We start from the raw sequence: 27805 nt of genomic DNA on the forward strand, positions 1-27805 counted from the left end.
ACATGTGTATTTCAGCGTGTGTGAGTGAGAGATAGGAGAGAAAAAACAACGCGGAGCGCCACAAGCCGCAACAAGCAGCAAAAGTAACCACTGCCTCAATATTTTAAACTACCATTCTACAAGGAGGGCAACCGTTGTGACCTTAAGATTTCCTGACCTCAAAGCACTTTGGACTCTGCTGTAGAGAGGAATCAATAATGTATCTAAATGTCGTTAATAATCAATTCCATGACAGAATAATATAAACATGTATTTAGCTGACACATTAATGTTTGGCTTCCTTTTTGAAATTAACCTGTTGCTGATTCTTGTTTTCAGTTGACCACAATACATATTTTATCCTTTGTAGACATGTTTCCATTCTGACCAATTAGGCATCATTGAGGGGAGTATTTTAAGTGAAGCACAGTCTAGAACTTGAAACTGACTGCAGTAGTATTGTTGGATTAAGCACTCATATTTACTTTCACGATGTTGTTGTTGGTGGTAGATTGGAACCTAGAAAGAGATACTTTTTTATTTACAAGAATCATTCCAAGACTCACTGTAGAAATCTGTCTGGTTTGGATGTTAAAAAGATTTCTTTCTTTTGGCAAAAGTTTAACTTTTACGTGTACCGGGCCCCTGAGTTTTCACACACAAGTGCAGTGAGGTGGAGGTGGACAAAAGAACAGATAAGTACCGGCTGACAGAAACAAGGGGGATAAATCATGTCCAGGCAGACAAGGGGATAAAGAGAGGGAAGAGGAAAGACAGAAGGATGAGTCCATCCATCGGGCCTGTGTGTGGGCTTGCTGCTGACCTGGACCGTGCCGATGATACTGCGGTTGAAGTAAACACTTGCAGGGAGGTAATCCAACCGGCCTACCATTTCAACGCTTCTATTTTCTGTCAGTTACACAAAGACCTTTTTGCATACATGCTTACATGTGAGCATATGAACAGTAAGAGCACAAATACATCACACACATGCAGGCACGTGTGAATGTGTTGTTTGTATCCACATGGGGGACACAACAATTCCTGAACCTCAACATGGACGTCTACCAAGATAGCAACGAACAAACAAACCATGAATACTGTATTCACTAAAATGATTCACTGTAAACTGCATACGTTTACAAAACACAAAGATATTAACTCAAAAGCCATATCGTTACTATTTGTGTTTTATTGTCTTGCTCTGAAAGTCGGTTCTATCTGTTATGATTACTTTGTCCTCGGAAACATGAGCAGCCAAGTTAATCAAAGTTCTTTGTAAGAGAAAACAAAGGTCAATGGCCACTTTGACAGAACGTACTTATTTTTGTTGGGCACAAATTGTTGATGCACTGGTGCTGGTGGAGTTTATATTGAGGGTAGATTTTTTCTTTTTTTGTCGATGTTTGCAAGTAAGTACATGTATGTTTATAGCTGCTGGCGTATATGTGTGTGTGTGTCCTGTTTGCGTCCTGTGTGCGTTTGAGTCTTGGAGTCTCAGACTCGCATGCAGTGCAGTCTCCATGAGGTCAGTGGCTGCTGTGATAATGCTGAACTGATGCCGGCTGTCAATAGCCATTCACCAGGAGAAAAGTGCTCGCCTGTTCAGTAAATTACACAGTGCGACGTGAGCTGTGAGGTTCACAACAACCTGACCCCACTGTTGTTGGGAGAAACAATAGAACAATGACTGCAATAAGCTTTTCCAGCAACCATCTGTGTCATGCTGCTGACTACAAAACACCATTCCATTACTCCAGGGCTGCAGCTATTAGCTCACCATGGCATTGACTCCTAAGTGAGTTAGAGGGGTTATTGTACTGGCACATTCGATTGTCTCTGACCCTCCTTCATCCAGGCTTTTGTTTTGTTGACCTTGACATAGGTGGGCTTTTTGAATGCAATAAAGACTGAAGTGATCATTTCTCAATGTGGCTTGTTTTGTTGTGGATGAACATATTTGTGAGGTGTCATTATATTGCTGACTACAGTAGTATTATAGTAGTTTTGTCTGAGCTTGACATATGTTTTTCTCCATTTTTCCTTAACTGTGTTTCTCACGACTTCTCCAAGCATTCCCGTGAGCAGTATGAAAAACTGTCCACGATGCACAAGAACATGCAGAAGCTCTATGAGAGCATAGGCAGCTATTTTGCCTTTGACCCCCACTCGGTCGGTGTGGAGGATTTCTTCGGAGAACTGTCCAACTTCCGCATCCTCTTCATGGTGAGTATATATAGATTATGGTTTGGCACATATACATGCAAAGTCTCATGTTTATGGTTCTTTCCAAGTAGACTCACACACAGAAGCCACCACCCACACATGAACATTCTTTCGTACACAATTTCACTTGCTTATTACACACACATCGGGTGTCATTGAAATGTGAACAGAATTTGTGTGCGCACATCTTCATCAGAGTTTCAGGAGGTCCGAACGAACATTACAATGTTATTCTGTTATGGATAAAACTCATGTGGGCGGGAACGTATTTTCAGCAGGAGTAGCAGCCCCTGTATACATGCATACTCCCAACAGCTTACTTGCACGTGTTTATTATTTTTTACAGTTAAATCTTACACGACAAACTGTATTTTTCATATGATGGACAATATTTCCACTTAAACCGACTTAATACACAAGGGCTGATCTCTTACTTTGCACCACTATGCAATGTTACCTGAACAATCTGTATCAGATAGTGTTGCTAATTACGACCGCATGTCTACCTGTATCTGCCAGGCAGCGTAAAAAAAGCAGTGTAGATAATAAATAAATGTGCCGAGGGAAGTACAGATAACATGCAGTATCACTTTCGCCACTGGACGTCTGGTTTTGGAATATCTTAAGTGAAAAAACCGACTCCATTATTTTGCTATGGCCAGTAATGTTAAGCAGCTCCTCTAAACCGTTGGCTGAGGTGAAGGCGTGCAGTCATATGAGAAAAGTGTTCCCACTGTTTTTCTCGAGGAGTTAATATTCAACTGTAATCTGGACGTGAGTAACAAGTGAAACATTACACCTGATAGTCCATCAAGGTTTGTGCTTTTGAGCCAATCAAATTCTAGTTTCAATTCCAGGGGGGGATTTCACTTTCCTCATATAAAACTGCAAGGTATTGGAGAGTGCACCGTATTTTCTGGCCACCTATTTTGGTCTTTATATTCCCTTGGTTGGCCCTGACATGCTTTTCATCCGTTTTTCTTCTAAGTTCTTGCACCTGCTGTGTGATTTCCTTCCATATGTCATTGTTTAGTAGGTCATAATGCCACTGCGTCTGCCAACGATTTATTTTTTCATTTTCTCCAACGCCATCGTAGTCTTGAAGGTTATGAACATGGGTCTCTGTAACACTTTAGTTTAAATCCCCCTTTTTATTATCTATAATCAGCATATAAATAAATAGTTTATAACCAATGATAATGTGATTGTTAGCAGATATATCTGCTAAATAATTTATTGGTGAACAACTACAACTCCTCCTGTGGTCACCTGTAGTTGGAGGCTGCTGTAAAAACAGATAATGAATGACAATATAGTAAACAACACAGTTGTGATGATATATAATATGTCTTCATAGGAGAAATGTTGATTGCTTACAAATACCATACATTAATAAACACTTAAAATGTCCTTACGTCTGCCCACAACTGCATTATAGTACATTATAAACCATTTATTAAATGTTTGTACAGCTTATGTGTGAAGTGTCTTAACTTACCCTCTTCTTTTCCTAAAAATGGGCTGCAGATGTTTTATTCAAAATCAGTTTGGTCCAATCGACATGCTGGATCTGGCATGTGTTTTAAATCTGGATACATAAGAAGATAATATCACAAACGAGACCCTTTGTTTTAAAAGTACATAGTTTGAATACAGAAGTAAATAAATCGATTAAATATTATATTAATTATGATATAGGTAGTATGTATAGAAGCTAATGCATATGCAGCAAATGCAGCTAACAATGCATATTTTCCAATCTACATGCACTGTTCTATACATCCAAAAATAGCTTGATGGCATTTACCCAAGTATCCTGAGTTACAGATGCTCAAAGCTACATAACATAACATATATATATATATATATACTGAAAGTAGCTTAGAATAGGATAATGTATAATAACAGTGTCTTACTGATAAAAGAGCTCGATAAAGGCTTGGGCAAGCCGCTTTACCTGTTAAGCATACATTCATTAGCTTGCAGTGGTTTGTGTCTGTGTGTGTGCATGTGCCATCTCTACAGGGCATTGCAGATACCGCTGGAATGTATTAGGGGGTAATGAGTCTCGAGAGGAGGTTAGGATTTTAAAATCCTAAAGTCGGTGAAAATGCCATCCACTCCACCTGAGAGTTTTAAACTATAATGCAGGGAAAATAAGTCTTTTATCTACTTCTACTGAAATTTTAATTTTGGGACACTCCACAAAAAAGAAATGTTTTTAGAATATATTCCATAAACGCTCCTCCTTCGGCACTATATTACAGTGTTTATCATGTAACGCGTTTAAATTCTTGTCCAGATTTCTACAATAAATGTAGAAAGAGAATACACAAGTGGGAAAAGTCTGCTTCTTCCAGTTTTATAGGAAATGTGGTTACCGAGAGCAGTGAACAAAGCCAACAGGGGAAAGCAGATCAGTTGTTAAAGAGGTCATATTAATGACAAGGAAACACCACATCCTCTCAGAACTAACCAAGAGTTCTTTTTTTCCTGAGTAGACAAGTCTGTTAAATATCTATTATTTTGTTTTTCCACCTTCTACGGTCTGCCCATCCCTCCTGGCACCACCCCGAATATTCCTGGTGTCAGGATGATGACTCGGTGTCTAGAGGGCATGCTCTCAGTCTTCTCAATCCATTTATGTGAATGGCAGGGTCCCCTTGTCTGAATCCTTTCCTCTCTTTATTGTAATACCCATCTGAAACCAACTTTTCATTCCCACTGATCAAAGTGCACCAACACACAACACAACACTCCCTCAAGGATTCCAGAGTTGCATATCTCTAAAAGAGGCATCCACCCAAGAAAATAAATTATTCTCTCAAGCAAATAGCTGCATATGAATATTTTATTACTGATTTAAACTTCCCTGCGATGGATAAGGGGAGGGAACTGAGTGGGATAAAGTGTTGTGCGGTTGAAATTGGGGGGGGGGGGCTGGTTTTAATGTATTCATATAAAAACAATCCTTTAATCACCATATTCTTCAGATATTATTTATAGTTTTTGGCTCCTCTGCTATGCTAAAGGAAAGGCTAATCCCATCTGCTCAATGGAATCAATGGTTGTTTCTACTTGAATGTTTTCATTTCCTTACTCTGTGAAAATAACTGAGCTAGCTCCTTTGTAGCATCCTCCTCAGCTTTTTTTTTTTTTTGTCAGTGAAGGAATTTTGGGGAGATGTCTGCTAGTTATTTATCTTTTGACAAAGTCGACCTACATCAACCATCACTGATTTCTTCCAAATGGCAAATCTAATGAATATTATGACTTCTTGGCAGCTAATATTTTAGGGAAGAGCGCTGAATGTAACTTATTGATATGCCTGGTGTGCCTCAGACCTTTATTTCAATATGGAGTTGTTTGGCTCAGACAGAACATCTCCGCTAACTTCTGCCTTTGTTGCATTGCCCTGTGTAATGCATTCACAGCACAAAGCATCTGCAGTATTAAAGAATTCATTGCAATACAGTCACCTTGCAAAAAGCAAGGGTGCAAAAAGCTAGGGCTTAATGCACCCGACCGACATGAGCATTTGAGTAAACGCATTGACAGACAGTCCTCACAGAACTGAATGTAACTGATAAGAGAATCCATTAACTCTATTTCCCTTCTGTTTCATCTCTCTTTCTCTCCCTCACTCCTGTACCATTCTCTTTTTTATTTCGTTTTTTCTGCGGCCGATGAAATATTATTTGATTCCAGCACATGGAGACAGTATTCGAAGAGTCCAACAATTTGTTAATTTAATGCTGCTGCCATATTCTGAAATAGAGTATGAGTGAAATGCAATCGCAGGGTGTGTATGTGTAATCCTGACCAAGAGCATTGGGGATGAGGATTTTTCCCATTAATGAGTTATCAAAGCGCAGCAGATGGGCTGGGATGAGCTAACAGTCTTCCTTGTTAATTGAGTGACTTTCTAATAAGACCAAAAGATCCAGACCAGGTTCCCAAAGTAGCAAGATAGAGCATCTATGAGATTAGAATGATTTGTGTGTGTGTGTGTGTGTGTGTGTGTGTCCGGGTGTATCCGTCCACTTCGGAGCCCATTTGATATTTCTAAAGCTTACTAATTCCTTCACAATATGACAAATTAGCATAATCATGCTAATAATGCTGAAGATGAGGCTCTGGCATTGCCACTCTCCCCCACCTTATTGCTGAATCACTGTCGTGTTTCCTCATTATTTTCTCTTGCACTAGCATGACACATAAAAATCATTGCACCAGATTTTGGAGGTCACCTATCAATATGGGAATACATCTATACCGCAGAGCAGAAGTCTCACAGTCTGTAACCTATAACTTCTTGAAGCTACACCCCCCCTCCACACCCTGGCACACAGTGTAACAGATGGCTAATAAACACATTTGCTGCTTAAAGCCCAGACACTGTAGTGTTTGTAAAATTCAAATGAGATATAGCAGCGACACTCTCTGTGTGAGATCGCTGGTGCAACTGAGCAGTTGGAAATACTCATTGCTCCCTCATTGGATTGGCAAACTTGTATGCATGGGAAGGGAGCCGTGCTGTGGGAGATGTATTGTGTTGTGCAGGGTCAAGGAAGAGCAGCAAATACATTGCATGAATTATTGAAAGAACAGACCCCGAAAAAGGAAAATGCTGCCTGGCCCTTGTTGGTAGATTGGACCTGCGTCGCACAACATTTAGTTTCCCAGTCAGTTATAGATAGAGGTGTACTTATAATCTCCATCTTAGACACACCGGAGGCCATGAGAAGAAAGGAGTGTATGTCACACCCATGGCCTCTGGTGTGTCTAAGATGGACAGGCTTTTAGGCTCATAAAGCCTCAATGTGCCGCCTCAATAGTGTTGTTGACAACTCCAGCTGGCATTAAGGTGCTATTATGCTAAACCACACATTTTGTTTTGTCTTTTCGTGAAGATTCTTATTCTACATTTGCATACCATTTACATACCCCCCTGAGCAATATGTACACGGTACCTGCACCGCATTTTCCAACTTAAGACCAGAGGGGTTCAGGGCACAAAGCCAGTCATAAACGTGGCCTGTGGACTGCAGGGTTCAGTGTTGTTTAAGGATTATCAGGTAGAATCAAGGCCACGAAGGACAATGTCTATCATGGTCGATAATCATAGGGGGGAAATCTTTTGACCTTCTGGGTTAGTTTGAAGTGCTGCACTTCTGACTTAGACTTTGTATCGTATCTTTTGTTCAACTCGTCATGCTGTATTTTTGTCAAATGTTTCCAAAATATGTGCCTGTGTTTGTCTGTGGGTTTAATCTTTATTATTATTGATAGAAAATAAACTATTAATCAGAATTTAGTTTGCGAACAGAATCCTCAATTTCTTTGATTGGTAGCAAGTACTAACAAGATAGTGGGTCTCAATCATTTTCTTTCTTTCTTCCTGAAGTTGCGTACTTAGGACACTTAAGCAAGTTGTATTTCTGAAGAGGGACATGCAATGAAGTCAATATTTCTGGAAAGGCTTGTAAGTGACCCTTGTGTCCAAGGACAGAGGATGTTGTATGCTGTGCAGTTTGCAAAGCCCTCTGATGACAATTTTTAATTGTGATATTGGACTATACAAATAATATTGAATTGATTTGAATGAATGAACCTCCATTGTAAACGGAATTCACATAACGCGTTCTAGTCTTCCAACCACTCAAAGCGCTTTACACTGATGGCTGAGGCTGCAATACAGAATGGCAACCTGACCATCAGGATATAATCTAAATGTTCATTCACACACACACACACACACACACACACTCACACGCACTTACACTCACACCGATGGCACTGCCTTCAGGTGCAATTTGGGGGTTAAGTATCTTTCTCAATTACACTTCTTCATGTGGACTGGAGGAGCTGGGGATCTATTTGCCGAAAAACAAGGTAATTCAGACAACTAAATGGATTGTTTTAATGTAATATCTAAATTGCTCTGTGGTGCTTAATGATGTTATGTTTCAAGACCCCAGAAGTTAACAAGTCTTCAGTAGACTGTGGGAACTATTGGATATTACATATTTAAACTTTGTTTTGCTCATTTAGAAATTCAAAGTACACTAGATGGTTTTCACTTTAATAAATAATTAAGCTCTCATCGGGTGGCACCATAACTATAATGACGATCTTATACAACGGACAGATGACTCAGTGTGAGGGTCAAAAATAACTTGTTTCTTTGGTCACCTGGAATCATATTGTAAATATTGTACTTTGATCTTTAGTAGGTAAGAGTACTCAAGAGACAAAATGAAATCCATAGATCTTTTTTCTAAAAATATTTTTCAACAATCATACAGCATATTTGAGAGGAACCAGATCCTTTGTCTTTTGTTCAGATGAGGTTTGGATCTGGTTCTCTGCACTGAAGATTATTTTCGAAAAACACATCCCGTGAGGATTGCTTATCTCTTGTATGTATGTCCTCCTACAATATACAGCGTTGGCAAGAAAACGAGACCTGATACGATCAGTTGTTGCCGACGGCAAAATAGAGGCCGTCAAAGAGAATGGTAAAGGGAAGAATAAGCGATCAGTGAAAACATATTTGTTGCTATGGCAATTAGTGGTGCTGTGTGATTAGAGCAACATAATTACGTTGCATAATCATGTTTACACTCAGAATTAGTTGTTTGTTTAAAATAAGTTTAGCCGGCAGGATTGTATTTGTAATCTGCGTAATTTATCGTCCAATTTATGCTGTTAGATGCTGAGCAATGCAGTGATATTACTTCCAAAATGACCTGAGTCCTGTCAGTGGATGAGGACAGCAATCAATCTGATTTGTGCTGCGAGGTGCTGCCCATCACTTGAACAAAATGCACAAGTTAACTATTTCGTTGCTGAATATACGTCACAGCTCTCATCAGCTCTAATTCAAAAGAGCAGCAAAGTGCACACAGTTGACAGCCCTCATAGAGTGTAGCTGCAACCTCGATAAAATGTAGGTTGATTTTGAGTGTTCACCGACAGTTTACGAAGCAAAACGTCCCTTATGTTCTCGTAATGCACGTAATACAAAAACACATTCACTCCCTGTTATTATTCTGCCTCTCTCTCTCTCTCTCTCTCTCTCTCTCTCTCTCTCTCTCTCTCTCTCTCTCTCTCTCATTGCCCTTGTCATCCAACAAGGAGACAGTGAGAATGAGGGCTTGTGTCCTTGGACATGGAGCAAAGCTCTACTATTGACTGGCATCATGAGCTGCTCTTTCCTTGTTCCTTCCCCACAATCCCTGTAATCCCTCTGTCTTAGCTGCCAACACGGCACACACATCAGGACCACAGGGGCATTAGATGGGGGGGGGCCCGACTGTCGCAACTTATTATATCAGTGCACAGACAGGGCCATGCCTTCACTTACTAACACACACACACATATGCATACATAAGGGGGAACATCACAGATGAGCAGAATCACAGAGATGCCCATGGACAGCATAGGCACACAGGCTTATATACATGTATCTACATACAGTATGACCTCTCACACACATAACACCTATGATTGGTCCTGTCAAGTACTCTGCCACAGGCCTGGGATGAGAGAACATTTGGTTGTCTCCAAAGGTCACACAGTTGCATCTTACTCTCTGTTGGCACAAGAACAAACTGACACATTTGTAAAGGCTGAATCTGTAGCGTTGATTATCTCTCTTTCTCTGACTCCTTCCTGACATTTCAGCCGGTCACGAAGGAGGAGGAGGATAATATCTCTGTCTCTGTCCTCAGAGATTGGCACACTGTTGCTACTCTTTTCTGATGCAATGGCTCCCACATACTGTCAAAGGAAATACCCTAGCATGGTACATATGATGATCATCTAGCTTTTTGAGCTATTTTGATGTATTATTGACAACAAATCTGCTTTGTGTTTTATTGGAAATATGTAAAGCAGTGCAGAAGCCTTGCAAATATGCTTGTATTAAAATGAATGATATATTGTTTATTCCAGCAGCTTATCTCTAACTATCAAACCCTTCTCTGAATAAGAATTTGCTGATGGCATGCTGCCGCTTCGCAACACTATACAGTAGCGTAGACACTAAAAGAGTGGGGGTGGCGTGAGACAGATTCTGATTATATCTGTGTGTCTGTGTGTGTGTGTGTGCCTCATCAGGAAGCAGTGAAGGAGAACCACAAGAAGAGGGAGATGGAGGAGAAGATCAAGAGAGCCAAGCTGGCGAAGGAGAAAGCAGAGCGGGAAAAGCAGGAGCGGCAGCAGAAGAAGAAGCAGCTGATTGACATGAACAAAGGTATGCCACTTCTGCCCGCGCCACCACAGAGACAGAGACGGGGAGGCAGGTGGGGAGTTAGGACGAGGAGAACAGGAGGATAGAAGGGGGGTTTCATGGAATTGTGCTTCACACAGATTTGAACTCTGAAGGAAGATGATAATGTGGAGGAGTGGGGGGAGTCATCTCTTTCAGCTGTGAAGGAATCTCATACTTACTCCCATAGCCAATACAATGCTTCCAAACAACAGACAGATTATGCTACTTTTAGCTTTTTTTTTTTTTTTGCCATGGTACATTTGCCCACATAGAAAGAAACATTCTCTCCTGCAATTATATGCATTTCTAAAGCTGTAACACAACAACTATTACAACTCGTGTCATAGTTCAGTAATAGTACCAGTTATTGGAATGTAGTCATATATAATTACAAGGACTTTGTTTGAGTCCTCTAGAACTGGCAGTGGCATGCAATATGTAGGTCACACAAACCAGGAAGCTGTGGTTGCCTTACAAAAGAGGCTGAAAGTGGCTCTTGATTGCACTTCCAACACGATCATGCTGTTGTTGTTCGTTTTTATCACTGGTCTTGTGCAAGCAACACGACAGATAAATTATCATTCCTCCAGTCGAAGACTATTTGCAGGCAGCCCGCTGTATTTATTGTTGTTAACTGCTGGAATTACTCTATTGTCCTCCAGCGACACCAGTAAACCATGTATTGATCAGCGCAAGTTGCAGTTGTTCAGACATGAAAAATTTGAGCGACAGAGCTAGATGCCTGTGTCTAGTTATACCAATGACATTGAGAAGGAATTTCAAGCCTGAAGGGGCTTCGCAAGTAGTGAGTGTGGTCTTTTGTCCAATTTTTTGACAAACAGTCTGGGATTTTTCACAATTCACCAGCTTCTAAATGTCAGCGTCAGCGAAGGACCTCTCTGTAGCTCAGCCACATGGGGAAATGTGACAAGACAGTCTTCCGTATGCCACAAACTCTCCTAGATAATTGATGCACACTACAGCTTTTTTTTTGTTCTTCCTTTTTTTCCCACCCTGAGCAGTGACCTCTTTGAAAGCTTCACTTTTAATAATCCAACATGGATGAGCTGAGAGAGTCTGTCTACCCCTCTGTCTCATGCTGGCTAACCAGATGAAGTAGGTATGATACTAAATATTTCTACCGGAGCAGATTTTGATCACAGTTCCTGAATGCCATAATATGACTTGTATGAATAAAACATGAGGATGACATGGGCAACGTTGCCTGCAGCCTTGGAGATAGTGGGGATTGTCCTCCACACCAACACCCAGCTTGTTGGACTGTCACGATCACAATGACCTTGGCAGTCATGAAATACACACTTTTGAATTTAAATCTTTGCTAAACCCAAGCTACCTTTTTAGACTGGCAAGGTCCTTACCTGCGTTGACTACACATTTCCATTAAACCTTGAATAGTTCCTGTTCTGTGTACTAACATGTCTCTAATGCAATCAGGACAATCAAATGCGGAGGTCTTTAAATGGATGATGTGAATGGAAATCTGAATTTGAGCCAGAAGCAGGTTGGAGGTTACAGCAGCTTTGTATTCCGCTCTTGTGTTCTCTCTGTTTCTTTTTAAGCTGTTTGGTTGGAACACACATACCAGGATATTCAGTGTTTTCTTGTTGCACATCATTCTTTTCTCTTCCTCTACTCCTCTTAGTTGACAGCCTTGGCTTGAGAGTCTTGGCTCTTGTCTCCCTTTCTGTTCTAAAATTCTATGTGTGCTTCAGATATTTCGAGTTAGTTATTTGAGGAGTCTTTTCACATCAATATTTCATGCCGAGCATCAGCCATGTTTTCTGTGAAGGTTGATGAAAATAAGGTAGTGTTTGGCACAAAATAGGCTTTTTTTAATACCTCTTCCCATTAATTAATCATGTCCAAACATTTTTCACATTAATTTTGCATTTTAAAGGTTGAAAGGCTAACTGATGCTCTGACATAGACCTCCAGTTTTGATCCTAACCTTGGTTTCAGACAGACAGACAGACAGACAGATAAGATTGTTGACCTCAATGTAGTACAGTTTCATTGTTTGTATGTTTACAAATCCATAAGCATTAACAGATGGAGTAAACATATGGCCATTGTATTATATAAATTAAGTACAGGTCAATGTCTCTTTAATGGATTTACTGATTTACTCATTTTATTGCTGAGACTTTTTGATGGATCGTGCTATTGTGTTTGGTGCAATTTAAAGAGGCTATTTTTGAGAAGGGATAGATTTTATGTCATTTCACAAATTGCGACCTAATCCTCTTCGCTTGCAAATGATTAACAACGAAATGCATATTTAATGAGAGCTTAATTAATTTAGCTTTTGCCAGGATTGCACCAGGGTGGGGGAGGGAAAACAGACAAATGCTTTTCGGAAACTGATTTAAAAAAAAAAGAAATCCAGTTGATAAAACTTGAGATTATACCCTCTGTAAGTGCATTGATATGTGTAGTTCTTCACCGAGCATGATTGATAGATGAGACAAGTGCAGAGCTAAACGTGTTTTCCCTGTGAAGTATTAGAAATCCTAATGTAGGAAATTGCTTATGAAATCATTACCCGCTCACCCCATTTGTTTTAATTTGCTCTAAGTGGATTTCCATATTCTCTTGAACTGACCAGATGTTCAACATTTACCAAATCGCTTTACTTCACTGGGAATAACTGTTGAACACTGCAGAATAAACCCAAACTAATGCTTCTGTTTATAGACGGTTTAGAATGGTGGTTCATCAGAGCAGGATTTTTCTTCTTTTTTTTGTGTCACTGCGACATATGAAACAATGGTGCAAGCTTCATGCCGAGTGTGTCAGGAATCGGAGCATGGAAGAGCATCTGGACTTTGTTTCTCTGAGGCATTTGTGAGGAGTAGCAGGCCCCTCTGGTCGCGTACTCGGCTGGCATCACCGGGGTCAGTGCCCCCGTCTGGGGCAAGTGTCTGGACCCACATGTCAACTGTGTACCCCAGTCAAATCCACTAAGCTTTGAACAGAGCCGGAAAGCGCACATGCCGCTTTGAGCACAATGCAGCTTGGCATAAGGCACATAGAAATAAACAAACAAGGACAAAAAAAAGAAGTTATTTGAACACTTTATTTAGTCCAGGCAATTTGCCCAGGTACTGTACCACAGAGAAATAGTGAAGAACTTTGTGTTTAACATGTTGACTGTCAACTTTTCTCAGGCCTACTTTATACAGTATGGCTTTGAGTATGTGAAAAGTTGTAGTTGCTTGAGTCACAGCCTAGTTCACCATATAAACCTCTGAAAAACATTGTTATTGCCAACCTGAGGAATATCAAGTTTAGGAGCATATTGGTTGTAGCCTGCGAGTTTTACAACACCTTTTATGGGTACACCAACTGTCTGCTATCGTACCTGACTACACACATTGAATGTAATCCAACTGGATTTATTTATTAAAGGAACTTTTTTTTGTAACTAATATAAACTCTCAAAATGTAATTGTTTGATCGGAAAACAAACTCGTTTAACAAACTATGTAAAAACAATTAATAAACCTAGACAGTAATATTGACACCTTAAAAACACATTAAGAGGCTCCACAGATGCTGCTTTTATGACTAAATTGTACCTGCAAAGTGATAATTTTTTACTGGGTGAATTAGAGCCCACTCAGCCGCTTCAATCCATTCTTGCAACAGCTTGCAGACACCAGCAGCATGCAGACATACAGCGAGTTGCTCTGAGGGAATATTATAGTGGAAAAATAGGTTCCGTCAAGGTGTTATTATAACAATTGAACACACATCATTATCATCTTTAATGTGGTTGTCTTTGTTCACACAGCAGCTGGAGGTTGTGTATACTGATATTTCAAAATGACTGAGCCCATTAGTAGAAAACATTGGTCTTATTATATTAAACATCTCACAGCGACAAAGCCACAGATATTTAACAAAATGTCCAATAATTTAAGACGCTGCTTGCAGCGTATGATTTATTGTTCATTATAAGTTAAATGGTCTTATATTTCCATTTCAATTTATTTTACAAATGTTTTGTGTCTTCTGTTTACTCTTCAAAAGCTTGTTTTTGTGCTGGTAATAGTTGTCTAGGTGTTTTTCACATTCAGCAAGGCCTGCTGGGAAGAGGTCTCCATGTCTCTATGATTCTCTGCAGAGAGCAGTTGGCATGTTGACAATGATGGGCCTGCAGCTTCTATTTATGCATCCTCCTTGTCAACCTTTCACAAGCTGAGGATGAACTAGGGTATGTTTACAGATATAAAAGTGGGCTCCTCTCAAAAAAGCATTCCGTGTACAAAATACAATTCAAAGTAAGTTAGTGTAGGCTGCGTTTCAGTGTTTGCATGTGTTTACATATCAGTCCTATTCGGACTTTAAACTGTGCATCTAAGAAGATTCACGTGTAGCATTTGCTAGGTAATACACATTTAGGATCCACATCCACACAAACTAATATTCAACTGTCTGTAGAGGCTGATGGAGTTTATTTAGATCGCCTGTATTGATTCTATAAAGCTAGCATGTCCTCACCACAGTGTGCTATTTCTGTTTTCCTGTGTTCCTGTCAGACAGTTATGGATGTTTTGATTTTTTTTTTGTTTACTAAGGCACATTTTCCAATTCCAAGTGTCTATTAGTGTGGCATGCTAAACTAAATTGACATATTTCCATGCAGTTGTCTGACTGGCTGTGGCCGACAGAGCCCTGTCAGCGATGACAGTGGCAGAGATGTGGATTGATGGCTTTGTGTGACACCCACAGCTGCCAGAAGGCCAGTGCATACCTGCGTCGCAGCCATGCCAGCTTGGTGATCATAGACAAGCGCTGACAGGCCGCAGTGAGGTGGACGGGGTTAGCTCTCTAAGTTTGCATAGTGTCTCCACAGCACAGTCGACATGGCAAACAATATCACCAGGGGAGATAGCCTTACAGCGACGTGAAGGTCAGAAACTTATGGAGATAAAAGAAATGTTTCTTCGAAGACTCGCCATTCCTCAGCTTAGCTTGGGAAATGAAGCCGGTATTAGGAAGCTAAAGCTGACCTTCATGTTTTCGCTACGGAATATAACAAACAAGGACAGACCTTTCCAGAATGTAATGATGATTTATGGCAAAATGCCTCTGAATTTGCTGCCTGTTTATTCCCTTAAGTATCATTTTTTTGTCATGCCACTGATGGCTTTCATGCCTGGTTATATATTTGTAGTACCTGATGAGTTATAAAAATGAAGGATCGTTCACTACATCTGCATATGGGTGTTGCAGCAGCGGAATGCCAAACTCTGAGGAAATTGCTTTTTTTCCCCTTCGTCCTTGCATTTGAGCTGTCGATCCAGAGAGCAGGATGTGCAAGGCATGCTCTGCAGCTCCTGAGTATAGATTGGTGAATTCCATCATTACCTTGAAAGATGGGAACAAGGGCACCAGGATTATCGGCTGTCATACACCCATTCTAATAAATAACAGCATATTAGATTGTGCCATATCTCCGGTCGAATTCGGGAATCTGCCCCAAGGCGATGATGCCGCACAGAATATGGCTCACTGCATCTCCACTAAGAACAAACAGCATGAATAGAAACATGCAGACAAAGAGAATTATTCATGAACAAATGACATGCAAGCATTAAAAACATCTGATTGACTGCAGAATGCCATGTTCTATGTGAAGGTAAAACAATAAGATACTCATCCCAGATTGTACCATTTCCAATGCATTTTTATAAATATATGTCAGCATGAGGAAAACAAGCCTGGCTTCATGGGAAGCCTTTTAATATTCTATGATAAATATCATAGTTCATTAGCAATTAAAGGCAACACCAGGGAATAATCTCTCTCACATTTTGTCTTTCTGCCTCTTGCAGTATTTTCTCAAGCTGAATATGTGTTTTAATTTTTTGTTTTAAATCTTGTGGCACACTCTTAGTATCGAGAGAAAAACATAGAACACTAGGGAAATTGCACCTTTTAATCCCTTTTATCTTTTATCTTTAACTTAATTTAGTTAAGGTCACATCAAGGAAGTGAGACATGCATCAGATATCTCTTTCCTGTTATTTTCCCCTCTTACTCCAGTCTGTGCGCCTCTCTGTCTGTGTCTCACACTCACTATACTCATCTCGCCATGTTCTGTTCGCTCATCCCATTGCTTTCATAAATGTTCTTCTTCTTCTTGGTAAACTTAGCTCTGGCGCAGTTAAATCTCGTTAATTTGTGGGTGGTTCAAGTGTCAGATCATTTCCCCTCCCAGATCTGGACCTCACCAGTCACTTTACAGTCAATCACACCTAATTACTTTCACTACAAAGACCATCAAATCCCATTGTCAAACCCATTTAGGTTCCCCAGACAGCAACGCCTTTCACTGATGCAAACAGCCCACGTGTTGTTTGGTTCTGATGTTCTAGATTCAAAAACTCGGCATCCTCTATCCACCTGTAAAATGGGTACACTGCTCTGGATGGATGAAACCCAAAATGTTTATAGTATCTCAATATACAGTATACTTCCACTTGCCAAAGCCCCTTTGACATCTCCGTCATTTTAATAACCTGATTCATTTAAGTGACATTCAGTTATGCCAAAAGTCTGTACAGTTATGATGCCTTGCCCATATACTGTGATCAGACCATGTGATGTTGGCATGGCTATAATAGATCGGGGCTATTCTGGTCCGTACGCCAGAGCTGGACAGTAAAAGCTACTAAAAGGTTTGAGGTTCACCCAGACTGCAATAGAAATGGCCGTCACCTGCACCTCTTCATCTAATCAGCTCACTTCACAGGTGAAAAAAAAGCACTGAAGTTGTCTATCACTAAGCAGTCCATCACTAACCTCGAGGATTAAAGTAATACTCCACCCCCCAAAATGATCATTTGTATATCAGTTACTCAATGAGGAAATGTGAATTTGAGCATATGTTTTGAAACAGTTTTGCTGTTGTTAAACACAGCCCCTATTTTAATTGTATTCATCATGATTTAACATTTTTTTTTTTTTAATTCTTCGTTAAACATGGGAAATCCAAAGTTTTTTTTCACGATTTAAATGAGGCTGAGTAATTGATATGTCATAATGGTCATCTATTAGATTGTGGGGGGGGAAGAGAGAAACAGAGAAACGTAAGCTGAACTCCAAACCAGAGCGACTCTTATATTACACTGGTGCATTTGTGCTAAAAGTTGAACATGATGAGCCTTATAAAAATAATGCTGTAAGACCACACATTTTGATCATTTTACAGTGAGCAGATACCATCAGCGTATAACCCCTGGTGTGAGACCACAGTGACAATGTATACAGTTCAGGTTCAGCTAAATTTAAAGGTATAGTGTCAATAGTGGTCTACTCCTCTGTGACGACAGGCTCTTGTGGTCCTGCTGGCCCCCTGACATGTTGACCTCATGTGGCTTAGAGAAAGTGTGTCAACTTAACATCTGTCCGTGCTGTTGGAGCTCTCCCTTGTGTGTTGGTGGAGTTACTGGGCAGACTAGCCAGAAGCAGTGGATAGATGGTGAGAGCAATATGGTAACTGGGAGGGCCCGCAGGCAGTAGAAGTAAATTATAGCCAAGGAAGCAGAGTGGGGTGACTGCTACATTGCGAGCATCTCTCTCCCCCCCCCTTCCCATCTCCCAACCTCCCCTCCCTACTGTTTCTCACTTGGGGCCTGGCAGCATCCATCCAGATGGAGGGTTTATTTTTGTTTTTGTTTGTTTACTTATTCATGCATCCAGCTATTCGGGGCATCGCAGGGGCTTTCGTTCCACCACAGAATGCAAATCGCCACGGCGGCTAATCCACTTTCATCTCTCCCTTGTCGACATCCAACTTCTCTCCACGTTTCCCACAGTCTCACACATTCAGGACATCTCTTTCTTTCAGGGTATGGGATCAGGCCTGCAGTGACCAGGCCAGCCTAACTTCAACACTCATCTCTACTTCATGCATCTGAAACACAATATACCTCTCACCTCCCACCCACCTTTCCTGTCTTCAAGACATTCTGCCTTCTCTGCATTTTCCCTTCCTCTCCCTCTACTGACCCTGGCGCCACATAGGGGCTCATATCAAGAGAAAAGTAGAAGCTACACTGCCATTCCCCCTGGAATGGAGGGTTGTGGGAGCATCCCTAATTGAGTTAGGGAGGACATGAGTGGGTTTGCCCATCAAGTTGTTACAGTAAAACAATTCAGATGAATCAGCAAGCAAATCTGTCTTTTTTATTAGCCAACTTACCCTTCCGTTCCCCTTTTTCCTCCTCTCTGTTTCACTGAAGCAGCCTAGTAAACATGCACACGCACACCTACAAATTAAAGGCCTGTCGGAAAAGTTTCTCGGGTCATTGTGTCAAAGCTTTTGCCAGAGTTGGATGGTTGGACTGTAGGGAGATGGGGAAAAAAAAAGGGGAGAGAGTGAAAAACAAAGGAAAGACATCTAACAGGTGCATGACGGCTGTCCTTCGGGCACTTGAGTTCTCTGTGCTTTCTGTGGCAGTATGGTCTCTGTCTGCCCGGGCCTTAGGAGCTGCTGGGATTGCAGGTAAGAGGGCGAAGGGAGGGGATGACTCCACTCAAAGCCAGACAGTAAGAGAGTAGACAGCAGAGCGGTAAGAGTATGGGGAGAGAGAAATGCAGGTGGTTGTGTATGTCTAGGTGGCTGAGCCTGAATTCAGATGTGGAAGTAACACAAAACCAGGTGTAATGCAAGTGAGAGTAGAGAGAGGGAGATGAGATTAAAAGAAAGTGTGGTTGTTGCCTCTCCACCTGGCCATAAAGCACCCCATACTCTTCCCCCCCCCCCACCCCCCCCCCCCCCCCCCCCCCCCCCCCCTCCTTCCCCCAGGCCTTTGTTTCACGGCTAATGGTCCAGGTTAATTGCACAGGTGACTCTCTGTGGGGGAACAGATGGGCTCAAATGTGTTCAAAAACAATCTGCAGCAAGCAAAAAAAAAAATAGCAACGACTTGTTCCTCTACTTTTGAGTCTTCCTTTTCTTTCTAATCATCTCTGCTGGAGTCGTGGAGGGCGACTTGGGTGAGGTTAAACTCTCATTGCGTTCTTCGCTCACAGTGGTTTCAATTCATCAAGCACAAGGCCTGTAAGCACTCATTAGATCTCATTACAGTGCAAATTAGACTCAGGAATTGGCTACTGGAAGAGTGGATAGTAGTGGATAATAGACATATCTCCTATGCCCAATGTTCCTAAACACTTTAATTTGTTTAAGGAGGAGCGTACTACGCGTATATAAATTCAGAGGATATAGCTGTGATTGATTCAAATATGTGACTATGATAAATGTCATTATTTTGTATGCTTACACTGTTATTTATCTTTGGAATTAACATGCCACTGGTGCTGCTAGTTTCACTCGGGGCATAAAAGATGTCATAATTTGCCATTATATTAGAAACCCATGTGTATCAGACAAAAGCTTTCATGAATTCCAAGAATTATTTGGCTCTCTTTTCCCCCATGAATCATGAAGGCTGCATGTGAGCCATCAGAAGTTGAGTTCTCTATCGATCTACTGTGTTTTTTTCTTACCTGCACAACATGCAGGAGATGACAGATAGCAAATTGAATTCATGAACAAGCTTTGTTGACACTGCAGCACAATTATAGGAATGCCATGCTTTTGGTGTTTAAGAAAAAAGCCCAGCATTTCAGTCATCTGCTTGGATGATTGAGTGAAAGGCTTTGTCACGTTTTTGAGGCGACAGCTGTTCTTTTACTTGTACTATATTTTGATTGTTGTCGATGACTGATTGTAATTGGCAGACATAAACAAATAAGATGTCAGGTTTTGCATAATTTAAGCTTGTTTGTTTGATTCCTAATTGGTCCTTGGCTGTGGTTTTAGAGCTTGTGTGGGGGGCTTCGATGATGCATTGGTTTTCTGAAAGACTTGGCTAGATTCCTGTGTCTCCTCTAACTGATCTTGCCATGAGCAGCCGTATAGGTCATCCTGCTGACATTAGTTGGACTGTGCTCTCTATCTGCCTCCCTCCAACTATCTATCCATCCCTCTCTGTCTTTGTTTGTCAAACGCTCATTTGCCATCTGAGAAATCTGTCCCATAAATTTACATTAGTTAAGTGGAACCAATAGTCTTACAAATATACAACATGCGGATCACTAGAAATGTATAGGCAGGTTTTTAGTGTGGGTGAGTCTGTGTTCCTGTGCTTGCATACTGCACTGTATGTTTTAGAAATAATTAAATGTCACAGGGCTCAGGCCGTCAAGTAGCCAGGAAGGTGTTTTACGACCTTGAGTCTTGCCTCGCTTCACTAGCCTCTCTCAATAACCCACTCCACCGCACTGACTGGGCACCCAAAGAAACACTCTTCACTTTTCTCTCTAGCTTCCTTCTTTACTCTGTCTTTCTCCCTGTATTCTGCCTCCTCTCGATATACTATTTTACAATGTCTGTACTTATTCTTTTTTTATCCCTCCCTTTCCTCCCTTGCAACTGTTGACACTTGACTTTGTGTCCTGCTCCTGGGATTGGTGAATAGTACATTGCAGCCGCTTTCTTCCACTTTTACTGTAGGTACTTTTTTTTCTTCTTAGAGAAAAACTAATCTAGTGTGTTAAGTTTATATGCCAATCCTACTGAGAGCACATTGCTCTTGTTATCCCTTCTAATTAGAAAATGTGATAGTTCCACTTGTAAATATTGCAGAGTGAGCCAATCCCCAAAGCTCACTTCACTGTTGCAATTGGCACAGCCTCTGGGTCCACCTGATATCCAGGTAAGGTGAGGGGGGGACTATGGTGGACTGGAGGTAGGCAGGCAGGGATCAAATGGAAAGATATGGAATAGGTACACCATCTCTCTCTGGGAGGTAGAGTTTCACAGAGCTTTATTTCTGCTCTTAAAGGTTTAACTGTTTTAGAAAGTACCTAAAAGTGCAAAAGCCGCAACCATGTTCCACACTTCCACAAGATTTAATAAGATCATTAAAGGACCCCGAGGCTGTCTGTTGAGGTGCCCACCAAGGTGTTTCATCACTGGAAGGGTTTGTCAATGTCTTGGGTCTTAGCCCGTCTTAACCCATTTAGAAAGCAATTTCCTGTGAGCAGAGGGGATCTTTCCTCTTGAGAAAGATCTTTGGGCATAAAAGGTTAGCTTTTCTGTAATTCCCCCTGCATGCAATCTACCACTGCTGCTAATGAGAAGAGGATGAATATTTGCCCTAGGTTTAACAGCTCAAAATAAGACAAGAGTAATTGCGGGAACGTGGCAGAAATGTCTGCTAAAGTGGGCAATGTTACAATAAGTGATGAAGAAAGTTTGCTCTGAGGATTGCTGGAATAAGTGTCGTCAAATAATATTCAGCTTTATTTCTTTGTTAACTAAGGGCTTACCTTGTCTATGTTATATATACACACAAATGCATATATATATAATATATATATATAATAAGTTCATAGTTTGAAGGCTCATTTGTGAGGAGTAAGGCCTGCTCGAGTTTAAACTGCGGTCCAATAGGACATAGTTAATTGAGCACTGTGGAGTGACTGGGGAGTATGTTTCCCACTTTAGTCATTTTGGTTCTTTGTGTCTGCAGTCCTCCTGCTGAACCCCAGTCTACTCGGGCTCACAAGCCATTACGAATGATGAATTGCGCTACAGTTAAGCTAGAAGTAGGACAAATTGATCAAAGTGGCAGGTGCCCCCTGTGATGTCTAGGTCTCCATGAAGAAGGCAGTGAAGAAGGGGCTGTCAAAAAGTTTCTTGTGCCAAGGTGGTTGTGGATAAATGTTTACCTGCCACTTAACACGTTCTACCTTTTGTCAGACTCACAGTGTGTCCTTGCTAGCCTACATAAGAATAAGTAGCTAAAGATCCTGGGAGTTGATACGGTTATAGTAGCTGCAAGATATTGTTCTTTTGGTCCAGAGCAGACAAAACCCATGCCCCCCCCCCCCCCCCCCCTTTCAAACCAATGAGCATGCTATCTGAGGTGTAGTGCTGCAATTTGAGATAAGCACTACTTGGCTTGGCTTTGGTTTTGTTCTGATAAAGCTGGTCTAATTAAGCTTGATTTAATCGGAATTGCTTTTAAGCACAGCACACAGCCGGAACAGATACTTTGATTTCAAAGTAGCCCTTGGGAAGGACTTGAGGAAGAAAGAGAAGGAATGAGATAGAAAGCAAAATTAGTGTGAGTACGAGTGAAGAGTTCTTTTTTTTTTTAAATTTGCATCAGACATGTTTCTATTCTTAGTTGTACTGTCTCCTTTTACTTGCTCGATTGATTGCAGGTTAGGTGGTTTGTTGCTGGATGAGAAGGGGAAAACATGTGCAATGCTGAATTTCTCTGGTAATGGCAAAATAAAAGCGCCATTTCCTTAAATTTACCGCGTAGCATTCCGTGTCAACGTGTTTTGTTCATAAATTCAATTTGCCCATGTGTCGTGTCTCTTTGAGCACACGCGAGTAACAAAAGATTGATCACCCCCCAGCGTCTGGAAAAGTGCTGTGTGCTCAAAGTAGCAGTTGTCTTCACTTATTTTTTGAATCTTTCCCCTCAGCCATAGCTGTAAGCGCAATAGAGAAACAAGATTCCTAGACCCTGATGGTAAACATTGGGGAAGAGCTAGTTCACTCATGTACGCAAAAGAATTGATGGCCAAGTCTCCAGCTCCACAATAAGTCACCCTAATGATCCTAGTTTAAAATAATGTCTGTTCTGGACCAGAATGATAAAAGGGGTGCCCCTCTGACTCATTAGTATTGGAGCGTAAAGATAGATGACCCAGATATAGAACCTAAGCTTGTTTCTGAACCCTGTTTCCATTGAGCAGTATGCTCCATGTGCACAGTGTGGCCACAGCTTGTCAGGCTGTTGGCCTCATAGCACTTCATAGCACTACACATCTTTTCAGCCATGCTGACTGACTCCAATTCTCTAGTTTCATGGATCTACATGACAGCTGGAACGGCGGGCCGGGGGAATGTTTTCGAAGGCTGGTCCTGGTGTCATTGACTGAACAATGATAGAGCGCCGAGTATTGAGCGGGCTCCACACTAAATCTTTGTAAAGAGCACTTAGCTCCCCTGTGTTAGCCACAGAAAGAATATCTGTCAATGACCATCAGTGGATGCTTTCATCCTGAGGCTCCTCTGCCTGTATTAGTTGCTAAGCTCTAAGTGTATTTTTCCTCCTCCCCAGCTGTGTACTGAAAAGGACAGACCTGAGTGACAGGCCTCTGTCTCACTCATACGCTCTATAAAAGGCTTGTTTATATCACGCTAAACTCTCTCTTGCAATCTTGTAAGGTGATTGTTCATGCACCTTTAATTAGAAGGCATCCATTGCTTCCACTCCCAAATACCTAGAATTAGACCTTGAAGTATCTGTGTTTATGTTCATGTACAGTAATGTTAATGTCGTCCTGTAAACAGCTGTGCCTCTGTTATCTGTTCTCTTACAGAAGGAGATGAAACTGGTGTGATGGATAGCCTAATGGAAGCCCTACAGTCCGGAGCAGCCTTCCGTGATCGACGAAAACGCACACCGCGCAATGGTAAGTCATTAACAACAATGTATTTATGTCCCAATTCCTAATTTTTGTTATTTTTGTCAGTCTCATCTGTCTGCAGATTCCTGTGAGTGTGTGTCCTTTTAATTGGATTTTAAGGATTTGTGACTGACATAAAACACGAACAAGTACGGGAACTTATGCACCTACAGGAAGATGTCGTAGAAACAAGCTCGCATGTGGCCCAGTGAAGGTCATGAGCGATTTATTGTCCCTTTGCCATTCATGAAGCACTTATTATAATGTAGTCATGCTGGGTGCAGTTGGACTGAGAGTGATTTAGTGTAATCCTGGTGTTTACACATTACCTTCTGCCATGTTGAATGGCCCGTACCCAGAGGAGTACCACCTAGTAGGGGTACCAGGATCAATTCATATGCAAGTCAGAGTTCTGCAGACGAGCTACAGGTACTGCCTGATCTCCACACTGGCAATCATGACAGAAAAAACAGGAGGTGAAAAAAAAAAATCAGACCAATTGCTGGATTGGATGGTTTGGCAGTAGACAGACGCCACACTGCGAATCAAGCTGTGAAAATGAGCATTCATTTTAAAGTTAAGCGGGTAATCTTTTGTTGAACCCATATTTTTAGATTGTTGCTGATCAATATTTGCATTTAGAGATCTTGTAGAGTCATAATACAATTCATATAATTCAGCAGATAGACTCTGACTATGTAATGCAGATTGACTTGCTTTGAATAAGTGTTGAAGTTACTTATTTTCATTAATCGCGTAAAGTCTTTGTAGAATTCTCTGTTGGTTTACAAGATATGGTGCATTTAAATCGATACAAAGATGATTAGCAGTAACGGAAAAACAAGCCATGTCCTGTGTGTTTTTTAATTTGCATTTGGCAGTGAAAAGGTACCTGATTGGTGACATGGCCAGGACATATTGGTCCGGTCGTTTCCACCAAAAGGGTTTTTGCCAGACTCTGGGGGTGGTTAATTCCTGCCAAATATCTGAGCTGTGTCACTTCTGATGCCTTTTTCTCTTTTCCATTTTCTCCATCCTTCCCCTCTTCTCTTTTTAATTTCTTTTTCTTTTATTTTTTTCATCACCAACATTGTTACAGGTGATCAAAGCCCTTCCAGTCCATCCTCTCGGTGGCCGGGTGCTAACTCTGGTAACAGAACCCTAGGTGTGTGTATTTAACTACCATTTAAATGCCAACCCAGCACCAACCCCGCCTCCTGCTGCATCACCCATGCATCCTTCCTGTCAGAAAATTCACGCTGAGCTGGTTTACAACATGCAGAGTCCTGTGCTGAGTTACTAAATTTGACTTAGTAAATCATGAAAAGGTTTAATATGGAAGATTTACTCTGTGTAAAGCCAGGACAACTTTAGCTGGATGACAAATTTGAATTAAAACTAAGACAAAACCTGGTTCTTATTAACACACACAGCTCACTGAAAAAATAAATATTATATAGCAACTGTCACAGACGATATGATGTCCTGTGTTTATGGATAAGATCAAGTCAAACTATTCCACAAAGAATTGTGGAAATCTGAGTAGATGTCAACACCAATACAGGTCACATCAAATCAGTGTTAACAAAAGTCTACCAACAGAAACTTAAATAATGCAGCATATTTCATATAAATCCCATTAAAATGTGCAGCAGTAGAGAAGAAAACTCCGGACTAAGCCTTTAAAGTACTGCTTGTACTGCTGAGTTATATATGATGTAAATCTTACATTGAATACCTTTAGTACAGTAAAGTACACTCGTACTGAAGTTGCCCTTGTGTTGGCCCCTTCATCTCAAATGTTTAATCTTGTAACACTAATACTTGAAGAAAATCATTTTTGGTTCATTCGGCATAATTTCTGTCTTGTAGAGCAGCTCCAGTTATCATCTAATTGTCTTGCTTTTCCTGTTAGCCTGTGCTGTCAAAGCATGATATCACTTCCTGTCTTGTGGCAATTTGATGACAGTGTATGTCAAGAGCATGTAGAGTGGGACGCTGAACAATTTTAGTAATTAAAGTAATTTTCACCTCTGAAAAAAAAAGTGTGCGCAGATGAATGTCGATTGGCTTCCCTCTCATTTTCTGGCGTCATCGATGGCGTGTTTCGCGTCACCTAGCGGACTTTTGCTGGCGGATGGGTGGGGAGCTCGGACGCTGGCAGCACATTAGGAGGCCAGGCGCAGTTCGTCTCACACACTGCCCACGCTGCAATGACCAAAAATTATTATTGAATATTCATTTTTAACAAAACACATAGATTCGAACTATTTGACTATCAAATATATTTTTGCGTATGATGTCCATGACACAGTGTCCTAACTGGACAGTGATCCGTTTTGAGCTGAACTTTTTGTGGACGCCCGCCCACTGGCGTTATTGTCATTTCCAGTAATTATCACATCAACCTTGTGTTTTCTGTTTAAAACGAACAAATGTCGGAAGATAGCAAGTTCAGCTCACCCAGCTTTTATATGGTTACGTTTCCAGTCTGATCTGGAGCACACAGCTGATAGTTATGGGCTTTGTACATGACGTAATATTGCGCTTGCTGAGACCTTGTCTCTTTCTCACTGTGGCCGAGTTCTCTGCCATCATTATGGTTTTTTACAATTGAATAAGAATTTCCATTTTCAAATATCTTTATTTGAATATATATATTCAAATTTAGAAAAATTTAAAAAGTGGAGCATTACTTCTTTGTTTGGAATAAGCTATTGGTAGTATGCTCGGTGAGGGAGTACCAATTAAATACCGTTAGGCTCACCTCTATGCACAACAGCATCTCTAGAACCAAACTCCTGGACAGCTTTCCTCTGTTGTCCAGAGTTGACATCCTATGTGACAGTCGCAAGGTTGATGGCACTTGCTATGTCCAATTTTTAAATGACATGAGGGTTGAGAAAGGCTCTGACTGACTGTAACTGTGTGGCAGTTTGGAGTGTCAGGCCTTCTTGTCGTCCTTGGAGAGAGACGACAAGAAGCATGAAGTTAAGCTTGCAATGTACCAATTTCAGTTGTACCCTTCCCCTATGGTTATGAACTCTGGGTAGTGATCAAAAAAGTAGTTCATGGGCAGGAATGGCAGGTTTCCTGTGCTGAGTGTCTGGTTTCCTCCTGAGGAAAAAAGCCCTCAGTAAAAAGTGCAGCTCTTTTGTGCTGAAGAAGTCAGTCGAGCTGCTCTGGGCATCTGATCAGGATGCTTTCCTGATCATCTTTCTTGATCTGTTTATTCTTGACGTGTCCAAATGGGAAGAGACCCAGACCAGGAACTTGCTGGTTTGATTCACCCTGCTTGGATGTGGCTGGTCGGATGCTACCCGGACCCTCATAAGTACCGGTAATATCCGCGTGCACTACATTATGTGTCATGAAATAATTGTAAACTAAACACTGTCTGTCTTTGTTTATGAATATACTTTATATTTGATTGGACATTTTATATTTTCCTATTGTTAACGAGACAACCAAAATGACTGTGCTCCTTATGATGGTTCTCTCTCCTGCATGGCATTGTGCATGATACCCTTCTCAGTGCACTTTTTTTCCAAGTGAGCATCACTACGCTACCAGAATGTACTATGCACGGTCCCCTGATATGGACCTCAAAATGTGGTTTGATAAACAGCTGCATGGATTCTCCACTCTAAAGTGATGAGAGGGGTAAATCCTTTTGACATGCCGGCTCCATGGATTTTTTTTCTAAATGGAATCTGGAAGTGACTTCAGTTGTTATAGAGTATGGGGGAATCCTATGGTTCCTCAGATCGGAAGAGGAACCATAGGAT

The 27805-nt window shown here is 41.1% G+C and overlaps 1 protein-coding gene across 1 annotated transcript in view; it reads left to right on the forward strand.

The window, feature by feature from the left end:
* The window catches only part of diaph2 (diaphanous-related formin 2), a 375865-nt gene that overhangs the window by 309742 nt on the left and 38318 nt on the right, over nt 1-27805 (forward strand). The window contains exons 26-29 of the mRNA XM_031862465.1: nt 2041-2205; nt 10331-10466; nt 23931-24023; nt 25117-25182. Of these exons, the coding sequence (XP_031718325.1) occupies nt 2041-2205; nt 10331-10466; nt 23931-24023; nt 25117-25182 (460 nt within the window). The remainder of the gene's footprint in view (nt 1-2040; nt 2206-10330; nt 10467-23930; nt 24024-25116; nt 25183-27805) is intronic.

This window comes from Anarrhichthys ocellatus, unplaced genomic scaffold (genome assembly GCF_004355925.1).
Source record: "Anarrhichthys ocellatus isolate YVR2014 unplaced genomic scaffold, GSC_Weel_1.0 scaffold27, whole genome shotgun sequence".
NCBI lineage: Eukaryota > Metazoa > Chordata > Actinopteri > Perciformes > Anarhichadidae > Anarrhichthys > Anarrhichthys ocellatus.